This window comes from Ursus arctos, unplaced genomic scaffold, assembly GCF_023065955.2.
Source record: "Ursus arctos isolate Adak ecotype North America unplaced genomic scaffold, UrsArc2.0 scaffold_31, whole genome shotgun sequence".
Lineage (NCBI taxonomy): Eukaryota > Metazoa > Chordata > Mammalia > Carnivora > Ursidae > Ursus > Ursus arctos.
Genome location: NW_026622997.1, coordinates 16,985,931 through 17,001,372, shown reverse-complemented (window position 1 = coordinate 17,001,372; position 15,442 = coordinate 16,985,931). Strand labels below are relative to the sequence as shown.

Here is a 15,442-nt window from a genome sequence, read left to right as displayed (position 1 = left end):
TCACTGGGGAGCCTGTGTCTCCCTCTCCCTCTGCCCCTCCCCCCACTGGTGCTAGCTAGCGCTCTCTCTCTCTCAAATAAGATCTTTAAAAAAATAATAAAATAAAATAAAATTCCCAGATCTGCAGACTCAAGTTCAGGTACAACGAGCAGCCCCATCTCCTATCTCATGGTCAGGTGTTGGGGGAGGGGGATGTTAAGAAGAGGGGGAGGGGACCAAGAAACAGAAGAGGTGATGATTCTCAGGAGGAAAGAGGGCAGGCTGAGTTTTTGAGGATGAAGAGGAAGGAGGAAATGAAAGCCCTGGAGTGTAGGCCTAGAATGACCTGGGCATTTAATGAGCAACATCAGAACAAAACAAAGAGCATCTGCACAGCTATTCCACCATCTTCTCTCAACTCCCCCGGGGGAAATCAGACCTCTTTCCTTATACACTTCCCTCTGCACACGCCTACTCATATAACAGATCCACACAGCATGCCACATAGACTCAGGATTTTAAGTCATGTCAAGTACTGTTCTTAGCCCTATTTTACAGACGAGAAAACTGAGGTACGGACTTAAATAAACTGAGCAAGGTCATATAACTACCAAGGATCAGAGCTGGGGCTTGAACCCACGCAGTCTGACTGCACAATCTACACTCTTCACCCCTCAGCTAGGCTGACTTTCCTCCAATGCCTTTGCTATCCACGAAGCCATGGACTGTAGCGTTGCCCCTGCCATAGCAGTGATGCTGCAATTTCATTCTCCTGTGTCTTCCTGCCATGTCCAACAATCGTTCATTCAAGATTTTTCCTCCATGGAATAACCTATTCTCATCTGCCAAAGACCATATATAACTTATTCTCTGCTGTGTGTTGATTTTTACCAGAGCAGTGAAAACAAGGCTGAATAAGAAATGGGTTGTCAGTAGTGGAATAAAAGCATTCAATTACAGAAAAGGTGGAATTCTAAGCTTAGATATTTCTAGACTGAACACGAGTGGCAGATCAAAACACAACAACAAAAAACCTGAAACACGAGAAAACACGCAGGATCTGAAAGCCATTTTCAATGGCACCGAAGATTTATTCAACACAAGAGCGAGACTCAGGCTTGGTTCCCCCCCCCCTTCTTTGGTTCAGATGGTTCACAATAATTAAATTCTAATTAGCATACAGAGTTGAAGTCAACCAACTCTCCAGGAGAAACGAGGGAAACAATCATCTTACCTGCAGATGTGTGTTTGAACTTCTCGCTTTTCTTCTTTCTCCACTTCCAAGGCTTGAAAATCCTTCCCAGGTTGGCAAACTTACTTCTCCTCCGGATGGGAGGGGTGTGGGTACCTGGGACAAGGGAGTCAGAGCGCATGGCCGCCAGCCTCTCCACTTCCTCAGCTTGTTTCCCCCCGAGAAAGAGATGGAAAGAGAGAGAGAGAGAAAAACGTGTTAAAATGGGATCCTCACAGATGGCCAACGTTTTCCATGGTTACAGATAACAGAAACCACATGACCGAAGTTCCGTTTCTCTTTTTTGCCTTTTGGAGTGGAAGGCATACCAACGTGTTCTAAAGTCTGGAGACAGCCAAATTCTAGGTATCCAGAGCACCCCAAATGACCCCAACACCTCGACTTAGACCTAAGAAGGAGGACAACGAGGTGGAGGAGGAACAGAACCCCCTTGACACATCAAGATTCCCCCAATGAGGCAGGAAGAGGGCATCAGAGGAGTCAGGTGACAGTGTGTAACTACTGGTCCAGCAACAGCTCAGATAAGACTTGGCAGATACAATCACTATCGCACCGTCTGCCGAGGAAAGAGGAGGGAGAAAACATTTATCAACTGTCTGTTCCAATGCCAATGCCTCCACCACCCACGACTCTCCTTCCTGCTTTGCCCAGACCCAAAGCAGCACCCGAATCTGTTCAGTGAGTGTCTCCACCCGAGACTGATTTTAGAATCACTCACCCTCCATTAGACTTTACAACTGCCTTCATTCCTCTAGGTTTTCTTGTTCCTGGTATTGTGCTTTCATAATGATAATATTCTTAGAAGTTGGGAGCTGAAAGTGACTTGAGGGAACACATGGACTAATCCCAGTAACTTCACGTGTGAGGACACGAAGACCTTCAAACTCGTCATGCCTAGTGGACCCTTCCTTGGAGGTCACGATCGCCCTGACCTCTTTTATCCCTTGTAAAGAAACAAAACCTTTTCCAACTTACATGAGAATTTACATATCTCAGTGAGGGAAATATACACAGATTTGAATTTTTAAGACAGAAATAAGTAGAAAAAGTAACCCCCGTGGCAAAATCAGGAGGGTGAGAGAGATTCACTATTTTAGAGTCAGGTTACACCGAGAGCCATGGTGCCGAAAACCACTCTTAACACCATCTTCAGAGAAATCACCCAGACTTTTGCAACACAGGCTTCCTCAGAAGCTCGATCTCACAGCCTGGTTGTCTGCCTGTTATCACCTGAAACGGTTTTAACTGAGAGACTCACGGACTTCAGAAATATATATATGGTCCCTCCACCACGTGCCGGGCAGTGTGCTTGGTGACAGAGATGACAGATTGGCAAAGGCTCCCAGCAGCAAGACTGAAGAGAAGTCGATGGATTTGGGAGGAGATGTCTGGGAGCAAAGTCAACAGGGTCTTGTTGGATGACCTGAGGGAGAGGAGGGAGATCATTCCTGATGCCCAGATTCAAGTACGAGTGCCACCCCGCACTGATGGAAACAGGGAACACAGGGCAAGCACAGGTTTGGGGGTGAGGACGGCAACAATGTGGACACGTTGCGTGGTGACGGCCCTCAAACCTTTGACTATGTGTTTCAGCACAAGCTCTTCTTTTCAACCCCTGCATTAAATGACACCGTAATACTCTAAAAGACACTGGGATCGATCTGGGGCAGACACACAGAAGACCTGGACGTCACTGAGCACAGAGTCTAGGGGACGAGACCACAGGGGTCTCCAGTGCACAAAGGAGCAACCACACAGAATTCAAAGGAAGCAAACAGGAGAGAGAGACTAATTCTCCTTCACGGCACTGGAGGAGACCCACAGGGGATGGAACTTTTGGCCAGATTTTGAAAGAGGAGGAACTGTTCTCTCCACATGGGGAAGACAGAGAAGGACCCAAAAGAATCAGAGAAGGCTGAAAGCACGTTGCACGTCCTGAGACCCGTTAGATCTTGAGTACCACTTAAGCTCTGTGAGCTGGAGAGCCAGCGGTGAGGGACGGGGGCTGGAGGAGTCTGGAGCCCCATCAGGCAAGCTTTGGAAAGTTTCTATCAGGCGTTTGGGTTTTATTCTATAAGCAGAGGGGAAAGGACGAGAATGTGAACATAGGCACTGAGCTTATGACATGCAACAAATATGTACTGAGTGCTTACTACGTACCAGATGCTTAAATTATGTCAGTGAACAAAACAGGAAAGAACACCAACTCACAGAGCCTCAGCTGGGAGGGCAGGGGCAGAGCAGATAATACACAAGACAACCGAAGTCAACTGTCCACTATGTTAGAAGATCTGTGTTTTGGGGGAAAATTAAAGAAAAAGTAGAACACCGTGAAGGAGATCAAGAGTGTCTGGGTGCGGGGCGCCTGGGTGGCACAGCGGTTGGGCGTCTGCCTTCGGCTCAGGGCGTGATCCTGCCGTTATGGAATCGAGCCCCACATCAGGCTCCTCCGCTGCGAACCTGCTTCTTCCTCTCCTACTCCCCCTGCTTGTGTTCCCTCTCTCGCTGGCTGTCTCTCTGTCAAATAAATAAATAAAATCTTTAAAAAAAAAAAAAAAAGAGTGTCTGGGTGGGGGACGGGCTTCATGTTAATTAGTGTGATCGAGAAAGCACAATTAGATTTATTTCTAGGACTAGCACTGGAACAGCAATGGGAGCCCGAACTGGAAGATACAGGTGGCAGAGAGTAATGAGGAGGCCACTGCAATCCTCTTCAGGGGAAGTGACTGGAACACAGGTAGGGCGTGCTAGAAGGGACCTGAGAAACGACAAGATCCAGATGGGTGGCAGAATCACAGGCTCTTGGCCACTTTCCGGATCAACACGAGGGAGGACAGGGAAATGGGGATGGCTGAAGTTTTTGTGTTTCAGGACTGGGTAGTCAGTGAAGACTTTTTTTTTTAAGTAGGCTCCATGCCTTGGGTGGAGCTCAACGCAGGGCTTGAACTCACAACCCAGAGATCAAGATCTGAGCTGATATCAAGAGTCGGATGCTTAACCCACTGAGCCACCCAGATGCCCCACGACTTTACACTTAAAAAAAAAAAAAGACTTTGATTAGAAAAGGAAGCAGCAGAGGAGGACAGGAGGGAGCTTCATGACAAGGGCTCTGGAGCCAAATAAGGCAGTTTTTCTGCAAAGTATCTTTGGAAATTTGGATTTCACGTCCTAGGGGAATGGAGAGAACAAGTGAAGGGAAATCTGCCCGGATGCAGGAGGAGAGAGAGACTGGATGCAGAGGGCGGGCTGAACTGACAGCGAGGGGAAGGGAGGCTGAGAAATTTACCAAGTAAATTTCAGGGAGGAGAGAAGGGGGTGGATCAAAGGTACAGTATGCGGGCCTTCATTCTGAACTAGGGTTAGTCACCAGAAGACTTCACTCCCAAAGTCTGGTGGAGGTCTCTGATCACAAGTGTCACACATCAGATGGGAGCCTCAGGGAGATTAATCCAGCAGCAGTGGGTGACCGGGGGCTGAGAGGGGGAAGGTACACACTGAGGAGGCTTTGAGGAAGTTTGGGCTGCAGAGGGGCTGAGGAGAGAAGGGAAGAAAACCAGCTACAGTGAGAAAGGAGAAGCAGCCGAACGGAACAAGCGAACAGCATTTGGAACCACGCTGGACTTGGACATTATTCTCTTTAAATGGTATCTGTGGGACGCCTGAGTGGCTCAGTCGGTTAAGTGTCTGCCTTTGGCTCAGGTCATGATCCCAGGGTCCTAGAATCGAGCCCACAGTGGGCTCCCTGCTCGGCCGGGAGCCTGCTTCTCCCTCTCCCCCAGCTTGTGCTCTCTCTCACTCTCTTTCTCTCAAATAAAATCTTAAAATGATAAATAAATAAATGGTATCCGTTGCTTTGAGTGGGTGCTTCTTCAGGGACGCCCACTAGCTGAGTCGTCCTGGGGGGAGAGACAGATGTGAAAACTGTTTGGAGTCCAGGGGGGTTTGAGTCCAGGAAGGAAATCAAGACTGTCTAGTGATCTGATTTTCACAAGGTCGCTTTCACTTTCACACTCACCACCTTGTTCCTGTTCCTCACCTTCATTTATAACCTGAGTATTGCTTGTCCAGACTTTGCAAGTCCCCAGGCCTCCATTCCAAACCCCAGTCTCTGGCCTTCAATCCTGTATTTTACACTATTGTGAGATGACGCTTCCAGAAGCCTGCTTTTCCCAGCAGCTTTCAAAAGTGGCTTCCCACAACTTACAGTAGAAAGTTCTGATTTCCTGCCTTGGCCTCAGGAACCCCCATCGGAGCAGCCAGCCCAGAATTATCTGCTAGCGCCTCTCAAAACACACACTCAGCCAAAATGGAAGACTCACTCAGCAACAGTCCCATCCTGGGATCTACGATCCCAACAGGCTTGGGCGGGGGCAGGGGGGGTATCACACCACTGAAAACACATGCACAAGTTCATGTATCTCTGGGTATCTGCAAGCGGTTGGGAGAGTTTCCATCTTTCTTTCGAGTCTCTAGTCTAAGACATAAAAGATAAAATTTTTAAAGTATCCAGTCTGAGACGTCTCTAAGTTTAGCCAACCTGAAACACCTGCTGTTAAAGGTTGGATAAAGGAAGAGATTATACGCTGCATCCCTCAACAACAACAAAAAAGTCAAGGTAAGTTCTTCAGGATTGGTACTGAGGTTTGCTCTCACAGTTGGCATCCAATAATAGTTTGTTTAAAGTGAAGGAAGGAGGACCCCTACTTCAACTCACTCGTACACCTCTCGAGAGGAATCAAATCAGTATCGCTAGTCACCTTAGGAAAAATACACCACCAGGACCAAAAAGCTGTTTCATGATCACATCTTGAAAAAAATGAAGAAAAAGTGTTCCAAAATTACCACATTAAAATAATTATAAGAAATTAGGAGTGCCTTAGAGAAACCTAGAGTGGCAAGACGCTGAGAGAGCATTAGGAAGGCAGAATTATAACTCCATAGTTAAATGGATCTTTAATAAGTACATTATTAAATTCAAGATGTTTAGCTCTTAAGTACAGATTACTGAGCAGACTGGATTACTCTAATTGATTTATATTTTAATCATCCACATTACGTGTTTCCCCAATTCATCTGACAATAGGGGCGGACTCCCAATCTGGCTGCTTTGCCACCAGATAATGAAATTGGAGGGTTTACGAGCGAGGGATTGGCAACCCTAGAGTAAGGATGGGAAGAAAAGCAACAGAAAGTACAACCGGGCTTGGCATAAAGTGGTCTCCAGCCTCGCAGGAGCGTGGGGGATAACGGGACGAAGACAAGGGGACAGGAAGGGCATACGGGCCAGGTGCATTTATAAAAACAGCCTTCTTTTGAAGCAGACGATGAAAAGGCTGCTGTGGCCAGGCCCACTGCTCTCAAAGGTGGCTTCCTCATGCTGCAGAGAGAGGAGACAGCTGTGTGGAGAAACGGCTCACTTAGACAAGAATCAGCTCCAATGTCAACTGCCAGAACAGAATGCTGAACCAAAAGGTAGGAGGCTGGGCAGCCGAGCTGCTTCAGAGACCCGCAGGAGAAGGAGGGGGGGCTGGCCAGACTCTGGGGGTCTTCCCAGCACCTCCATCCAGGTAAATGCTCTTCAAGCCACTAGGCTATCTGGGGCTCCTTTCATGACATGTCCAGGGTTCACTTTACTCGGAGGGAGAGAAATGGTTGGGACTTGATTTTTCTGTCCCTTGAGAAAAGCAAGACAGAAGACTTCATTGAGGCAGGATCCAAGCACCTGTGTCTGTGTGGGCTCTGAAGCCCACCCCTCTGGCAGCCCGGGGTTGCTTCCGGTGGGCTCTTAGAGCAGGCCATGGGAGTATGGCCCCCGGGGGGCAGTTCAGTTGGCACCCTTACCATTATATTTCTCATGCTGGCCTGGCCTTCAAGGCTTACCCAAAGGAAGAACCAACTTTGGTGTTCTAGAAAGTATCAGCAATGCAGTATTCCCCTGAGAATTTTAGAAGGAGGAAGCCACAGTGCCTCTCCTGAGGCCCAGTCCTCAACAGAGGCAGAGAGGCCAAGGCATCTGCCCCCCACGCCATACCTCTCTCCAGGTACCAAATGCTCCTTAGATTTTTGGAGGACCTAAGATTCTCACAAATCGGATACTTGCCTCTCAACCCAAAGTGAACTCAGGAAATAGAAAGCTTATGTAGCAGGACCTGATAACATTCACTTCTCCTTCCAATTGCATGAAGTGGTTATGTTTTCACCACATTTCACCGTCTTAGGAGTGGTGGCCAAAGTTCGAGGCGGAGGTGGGATTAGCTGGTCAGTTAATGATGCCGAAACCCAACACACCGTTTCTGCTGCGAGCAGCGCTCGACACCTTCTCTCACAGCTGCAGAATGACAGCACACAGGTGCCCAGCCACACCGGAAATTCTCCATGACTGCGGCTTCCCTGCTTTTACACGGACGCTTGGAGGTTTACAGAGATACCTTATGGCAGGGAAATGAGGGATTAGTAGGAGTCATCAGGAGTAAGAGGGCAGTATTCTCCCCTTTTCACTCCCTAAGTTACACCACACTGTCTTAGAGAGGCCAGAACTCTTTGGAGCGCATCTGTCCGACCTAGGACTGATCTGTATTAACTATGAAGTATGTTTAAGAAAAAAAAAAAGGGATGGACACATTTTTATTCTAAAAATCAGAAGCTCCTGTGTATGAGTTGAGGAGTGGGAAGAAGATGGGGAGAAAGGGGTACAGGGGACAAGGGGTGAGCATTAGCAGAGGTGGCCATGGGGGTACATGGAGGCTCTTTTGCCCAGAGAAGGTTACCTGGTTTGGAGAACACATACCAGCCCATAAGGAGGTGGGAGATAAGACAACACCCCCCCATTGACCGTGGGGCCACTAAAGAGTTCAATGCAAACACGGACATGAAGCCCGAAAACACACTGGTGTTAGTATCACCAAGTACGAGGATCTCTGGTATTCTCACCATCGTCTCGCTCTGCCCTCTCCTTGACCTTCACTGCTTTTACCCCATCTTCCAACCTTTGATCACCACTTTCTTCCCCATCCCTTACCATTGGTCAAAGATGGATCCGATCTGCCCATTAGAACAGACGGGTATGAACACGGATACTGGCCTAGGCCAGTGTTACAGGGAGTACAGCTGCTTTTAACAAAGGGTTCATCCGTCTTCATCCAAAGTCTGCTTGAGTGTTGCAGGCCCCAATGAGGAGGGGGAAGGAGCTCTGTGTCCCCCAGTTTTCTGGACACCCAGGTGGCTGCCCTCTCTACCTGGGAACCACCAATTACACTCCATACGAAACCACACTCACCCTCCGGACACCAGCGTCAGACACCATCATGACGTTTGGGTCTTGCCCACTGTGCCTCTGCACAGACATGCAGATGTTTATACTGAGAGAGCCGCTTCTCAATCTTGTTGCTACAGGATTCTTCACGAGGGAAGAACCAATAAAGGGTGTGCCGGTACACTGCACTCCTATGGGTCGGGACATGGTGGGAGAAGAGAGGGAGGCCACATGTACCTGGGCCCATACTTCTCAGCATATTTGCTCAGGCACTTGGCCACCTTTCTCCTTTTGTTCTGGCTCTAGAGATTTCTGCCTGGTAGGAGGCAGTTCTACCCACTGCCAGGAGCGGGTCCCTAAAGGTATGCTCACAGGCTCACCACTGCCTTGAACGCTGTGAACAGACTGCGACCATCCTTTACAGGCACCTTGGCAGAAGGACACAAGGACACTAGGCCAGTATGGGGAGGGAGAGAGGGAATGCACGGCTCCCACGGGACCAAAGAGGGCCCAGAGTCTTTCCGTTCATTTTCTCTCAAAGCAGTAACTGAAATCCTAGGGGAATACAAGCAGGCCCTTAAGTCCAGGGTCCACAGAGGCACTGACTTTTAAAGAGAGCAAAGGGAGTAGCTGAACTGGCTGAGGAACTGCACACCATCAAATCAGAAAGTCGCTCAGTGACTGATGTGGTCTACAGAGCTCTGCCTACTGCTACGAGGGTGTCCGGTTTCCCAACATCAGGAAAGGAGATTCTAAACAGGATGGTGCTTCCTTAGGCATTGACAAGGATGACAAGGACAGCAACGACACACCCACCCCTTCTAGTCATGGAGTCTGTGCGGGGCACTGACCAAGGCACTTAACATAGTACCTTCTGGAATCCTACATTCATCTCACGAGGCAGTGCTGTTACCATCCCCATCTTACACTTGGGGAAATGGAGGAGGAACTAAGGAACAGAAAGACAGGACACTTAGAAGAAACACCTGCTATTAACTAAGCCTTGTCTAGTCTCAGGAATACCTGCCCACTCTAGGAAAACTGGGCTTTTCAAACTTCCGAATGACTGACTGAAGTTACTGAACAGCCACTGGGAGGAACGTGGAAATGAGGGTCTTTTTGAAAAGGCTACATACAAACAGACGCCGATAGAAACAGACCCTACTCCAGCAAGAGAGAACACCAGTTATCTGCCTCAGCCTGAGAGGTCATAAAATATATGCACACCCCACCCTAGGTCACCAGGACTGGTAGAACCATAAGGACCTTGTCTGCTCTGCACCCACGCCACGGGCTGCCATCAGGAACTCAGCACGGACCAGAGTCTGGCCTGGGACAGGGTCAGGTCCGCTTTGCTCAGCAAATGCTATACATTGTACACAGTGGAAAGAATGTTAGTTTTAAAGCCAGGACGATGTGGGTTCAGATCCAGAACCTACCACTTAACGGCTATTGGTGGGTATGAGTTCTTTTTTGGCCTCCCAGCAGGTAGCAAGAGGGTCCTGATTCTCCTCTGGAGACTTCTTTCTCTACTTCCCGTGCAGGTGGTTTGGGAAGGGATGACCTCACTCCTGACACGGGGGTGGGCACGTGACCCAGGGCGGGCCAATGAGAACGCTGCATTCTCCACCGCCCCACCCCCACCCCTAGTCGTTCAGTCGGGGACGAGCCACTGAGCCTAGCCAGGCAATGAGACTCAACTCTGGACTCGGCTGGGGCTATTAATAGACATGCTGTTTCAACTGGGATTGTCGATTAAGCAGGCTCTCTCTCTCTAAGGCTGGTCAAAGCAGGGGCCATAGACTTAAAAACCTTCACTCGGATTTGGTTAATAGGAGAAGAATCTCTAAGTCACAATGGTAATTTCACATGCTTTGAGAGGAAACAATCCGAGGATGTCAAATACTTCAGATTTTCTAAGCACCGTGGAGAGGGTATTTGCATTTCATGACCACAGGCAGTCAATGAACAAAGAGCACTGCTAACAGACCAGACAGGTGGGGAAAACGTCTTTTTTAAATTTAAATTTATACATGTCTGTGTTGTTTTATTTATTGAGATAATATATATTATAAACCAAGTTCTTCCTGAGACATGCAATACAAAATTCCTCTTCCATCTTCCAGGAATCTAACCTTCAACCACTAAAACATATAATGACTGCAAAAACTTACAAAACATTCTATTGTTCTTTTAATCAATAGAATATATTTGTGTTGGGAATGGAACTTGTTCATTTAAACTAAATAAACTCCCAAGTCTCGTGTTAATCCAAAGCAACAATTTTTAAGTAATGTAGGTTCTTTGTTCATCTTTTTTTTTTTTTTTAAGATTTTATTTATTTATTTGAGGGAGAGAAAGCGGGAGCGTGCACAAGCACGAGTCAGGGGGAGGGGCAGAGGGTGAAGCAGACTCCCAGCTGAGCAGGGAGCCTGACCTGGGGCTCAATTCCAGGATCCTGAGATCATGACCTGAGACAAGACAGGTGCTTAACTGACTGAGCCCCCCAGGTGCCCTGGTTCTTTGTTCATCCTAAAACATTAGACCCTAGGGTCCGACACTCTAGAAATAAATAAATAGTGCCTCTCACAGATTCAAAATCAAACTTCAACAAAACTTGGCTTCTCCTGCAGGGGTCAGCAAACTCCGTAAAGGCAAATCCTAAATACTTTGGGCTTTATGGGCCATACAGCTCTGTTGCAAATACTCACTAAACTTCCTGCAGCATGAAAACAACCCACGGACAAATGTGCACAAATAGGCATGGCTGTGTTCAATACAGTTTTATTTACAAAACTAGGCGGCCAGCCCTTGTGACTAGAGTTTGCCCACCCTTGTTCTATAGCATGAGCCTGCTAGTAATATTCCTGCCACCTTGAAGGGAGAGCCTGAGAATTGAAACAACAGAGAAGAAAAGTGAAGGAAGGATGGCTCAGGTGAAACTGAGTCTTCATTACATCATTTGGGCCCCTGGATCCAGCCCTTCCTGAAACCATTCTAACACTGGACATTTTCTTTATATGAACCAATACATTCTCTTTTTTACTAAACACCAGCTGGGTTGGGTATTCTGTCGCTTCTAACCAAAGGGCTCTAACAAATTCACTGTGTGACCTTCGGGAAGTCCTGTCAGCTTGCTTTCCTATAAGCTGGGAATAATACTGACTTGTGAGGATGAACAGCTATGTACTAAATGCACCCTTTGGGAGCATGGAACGGGAGACTAAGTAAAAGTTATCTAAAAATAAAAGGTCTCCTCTAGTACCAGGCAGACGACCTGGCCAGAAAGGCATGAAGTTCCTCACCAGTTTACCACTAAGGGATTACATGAAGTTTAGAGGCTCTGAACTATGTGCCAAGACCTTCCGGACTGGTGCATCTCACGCTTCAGTGCAGAAGAATCAACTCAAGTATCTTAAAACTTCTGATCCCTGGTCTCTCTCTTAGCTGTGAACCAGTAACGTGAATGCATTAATAAGCAGCCTAGGTGATTCTGGTGTGTGCAGTCTAAGAATTACAGTTTGAAAAACATACCATGGCATTCCTACCAAAGCCTAGAACCTTACACCCTTCTTTACAATTAAATCCATAGCCTTCGGGTGGCTAAGGAGTAAGATCGCTTCAGGGATGCTAGCCAGTGCCAAAACCCTCAAAGAATTTGAAGTCTTTAAACATGTCTAACGTTCATATACTGCTTTATTCTTTCCAAGTGCTTTTTTTTTTTTTAATTAAGTAATCTCTACACCCGACCTAGGGCTCGAACTCATAAGATAAAGAGTCACACACTCCACTGACTGAGCCAGCCAGGTGCCCCTCTTTCCAAGTGCTTTTACATCTATTATCTCATTAGAGCTTCATAACATGTCCATTATGTAGGAAGGGTATCAGATTTCCAACACTGTTGCCCTGCAATTATGGCTAACATACCATGTCCTCTTCTCAAGGAATCACATCACGTTTTAGCCTTTTTAAGGCTCTGAGAAGGTCTGCAAAAAACCTTGTAAACTTTAACCTTTTGGTTCCCAAACTTAATTTAACCACAAATATGGCTGGTTGGTGCTCCCCGGTGGGACACCACGGAGGTCTCAAAACAGACCAGCATTCCATGGGGCATCATTTCTGAAATGCCAAGGCAGTGTCTTTTCTGACCCCTTCTACAGGTGCAGGAAATTAGATGCAGAGTGGTCAGGGGACTTGCCCAGAATCTGCCAACTCAGGCAGTTAAAGCGCCCCAAGGCTCCTGAGTCTAAAGAAGGCCCAGTCATTCCTCACACCCCAAACCTCATGGATGGCTTGAGGACGCACAACACCAAGCAGCCTAAGTTTTTTGATCCAACTCTTTTCAAACAGTCTCTTCTGTGATACTGTCAAGGTTAACACACTCCTCAGCCTTTTCCTCCCTTGAGCTCATTGCAAGATCTCATAATAACGGCCCCTGGGTTACCTATTGAACACGGAATGATAAAGCACCTTGTGAAGACCTCACGTTCCACGGTAGAGTCATTGCCTGAGTTTACTTCCTTTTAAGCTCAGATTCCTCATTTTCTTTCCCTAATGACATAACAGTTTCCTCATTTACCTCCCATTAGTTCACAGACCAATTTTTCAGCACCGTTTGTCATTTGCGTAGTGACTATGTGAAACCTAAACACAGTACTCCTGGAGAAAATATTTTCGCAGGAATGCTGGTCCTTCATAAAACAGCCCTGCTTTCTCTCCCTTGTGTGTATAATTTCCGTGTGTATTTGCCATCCATAGCTCTAACTTGGGCCCGCCTGACCATTAGTCAGAAAAGAAAGAAAATGCTGATGTATTTTTTGAGGTTTTCACAAGGAATTCGTAATTTTCCTTGTTTCAGAACACAGAAATTGAGTTCCATTAGTCTTTTTTCAGAGGTAAATGTCCTGTTCTTTTTGTCCTGTCAATAATCCCTTTGCGGACCTCTCATTATTCTTCGGCATGAAAGATGTTCAATTTCTAAAGAGGTCTCAGCAGGGAAAGTCATCAATGTTTCCCCTTAAGAAGTTCTGAATTCACATCGAGGGGCACCTGGGTGGCGCAGTCGTTGGGCGTCTGCCTTCGGCTCAGGGCGTGATCCTAGCGTTCTGGGATCGAGCCCCACATCAGGCTTCTCCTCTAGGAGCCTGCTTCTTCCTCTCCCACTCCCGCTGCTTGTGTTCCCTCTCTCGCTGCCTGTCTCTGTCAAATAAATAAAAATCTTTAAAAAAAAAAAAAAAGTAGTTCTGAATTCACATTGAATTAGGAGTATATTTTTAAATTTTTTTTTTTTTAATGACTGAATATACTGATCTCAGAGCCTAGAATTTGGACTCTGAACACTGAGGTCTAAGCAGCAATCATCAGTTTGCTGTGTGGGTACAGGCACATTAATTCATTAATCTGAGAATCTCATTTCCTTAACAGCGAAATAGTATAATTCTTATATTAACACACGAAAACTCTAGGCTAATAACTGGCACTTGGTGTGTTCTCATTAAACATCTCCTGACTCCAAATCTAGGGTGTCGATAGGTTCTGCGGTTATCCTTTGTCTGAATGTACTCTTGGTTCATCTCGTCCGACAGTGTGGAAGGGAGGCAACGGTTTGTTGGGTCTTAGCTGGAGGGCTTCAGAAAGTATAGCTAATGACCATCAGATGACCATCAGAGCAGCAATGAAACTAACCGAACAGCATTGGTTCCAACTGGGAGACCTCCCTGCATTGCCGAAGTTAAATGGTCAGAATGTTGGCCTACAGTTCTACTTGCAATCAGGTATTTTAATTTACAAAGCATCTTTCCAGTTTCTCTTTGAGGTGACATAATAAAACTTGTCACAACTAAATCAGCTCTCATTGTGCTAGTCCCTGTCCTCTTTCCAAAGTTTCCAGGCGTGAGATGAGAAGGCCTCAGGTCAAGGAAAGGAAAAACAGGGATGTCACAAGAAACGGGCCAAGTTCAGGCCTCCGTCCTCATCTCTGTCCCGAAGGGCACATAATGGCCCATGAGCACATGAGGTTATGTTACACATTTATTGTACCACTCGAGTTACGGGATTGGGAAGTTAAGGAAGGAGAAGGTGAAGCTCCTACCCTTTAAAATCCTAAATTGGGAAGTATTACACAAAAGCAAATACCATTCCATTCGGAGAGGAATGGGAAATTGATATGCAACATACGAAGCACATGTATTATGGGATGTATTATGGGAGGAAATAGAAATTCTTTGCTCCATGTGACAGAACGATCTTAAAGGTCATTATTAAAGGCAAAAGCATCATCTTTCTGGAGGCAAACTCAAAACTTAAAGGAATATTAACATTCCCAGATAAAATAAACCTAGGGTAGTCAGGAATTAACAGGGAAAAGAACTTCCATTTGCTTTGAGGATCTCCAAGGCACAGTCACGGGCTACCCTTTGCATCCAATTTCTTAGCAACCAGTGCAACTAGTTTCTGAACAATAGAGCCATTCCCTTTAGTGCAGGCCTCTCAGGGGACCTTGGGCTGGAATCTTGTTATGTTCCCAAGAAGTCAGAAGGGGAAGGACCAGGTGGGTTCATGACATGACTCCTGTCCCCACAGTTAATTCTCCTGCATTCTTTGGACAGTGCCTGAGTTTGGCAAAACTGATGGGACATTTGACCGCAGAGCTAGTCAAAGATCAATCTTGGCTGTTCTGAAATTGATTCTAAAAGCAAAAGAAAGCCTTGTCATTGAAAGGCAAAAATTATAGAAAAAATTATCCTGTCTCTCCAATTCACATTTCCTGCTTTTTGCACCTACAGATTTGTGGAAAATCTTAACTTTTCCCAAGATTTTCTCATTCAAAATATAAATGCCTACTGTGTGCAAGAGGAGTTGATGGCCATCCTCAAGCAACTGTCTGAATAGTGTTTTGTCATTTATCAAGCACTCGCCCAGTTGTATCATTTGATCCCTACAACAAACCAACAGGAGAG

General features: G+C 46.6%; 1 protein-coding gene across 5 annotated transcripts in view; it reads right to left on the bottom strand.

Moving 5' to 3' along the window:
* PHACTR1 (phosphatase and actin regulator 1) overlaps nucleotides 1-15,442 on the bottom strand; it is a 527,166-nt gene that overhangs the window by 194,244 nt on the left and 317,480 nt on the right. For 4 of the 5 annotated variants that reach the window (XM_057304929.1, XM_057304930.1, XM_026511501.4 and 1 more), the window contains one exon: nucleotides 1,214-1,378. In XM_057304929.1, the coding sequence (XP_057160912.1) occupies nucleotides 1,214-1,378 (165 nt within the window). Of the gene's footprint in view, nucleotides 1-1,213; nucleotides 1,379-9,922; nucleotides 10,672-15,442 lie in introns of those variants that run through there. The other variant, XM_057304931.1, reaches the window with a different exon arrangement.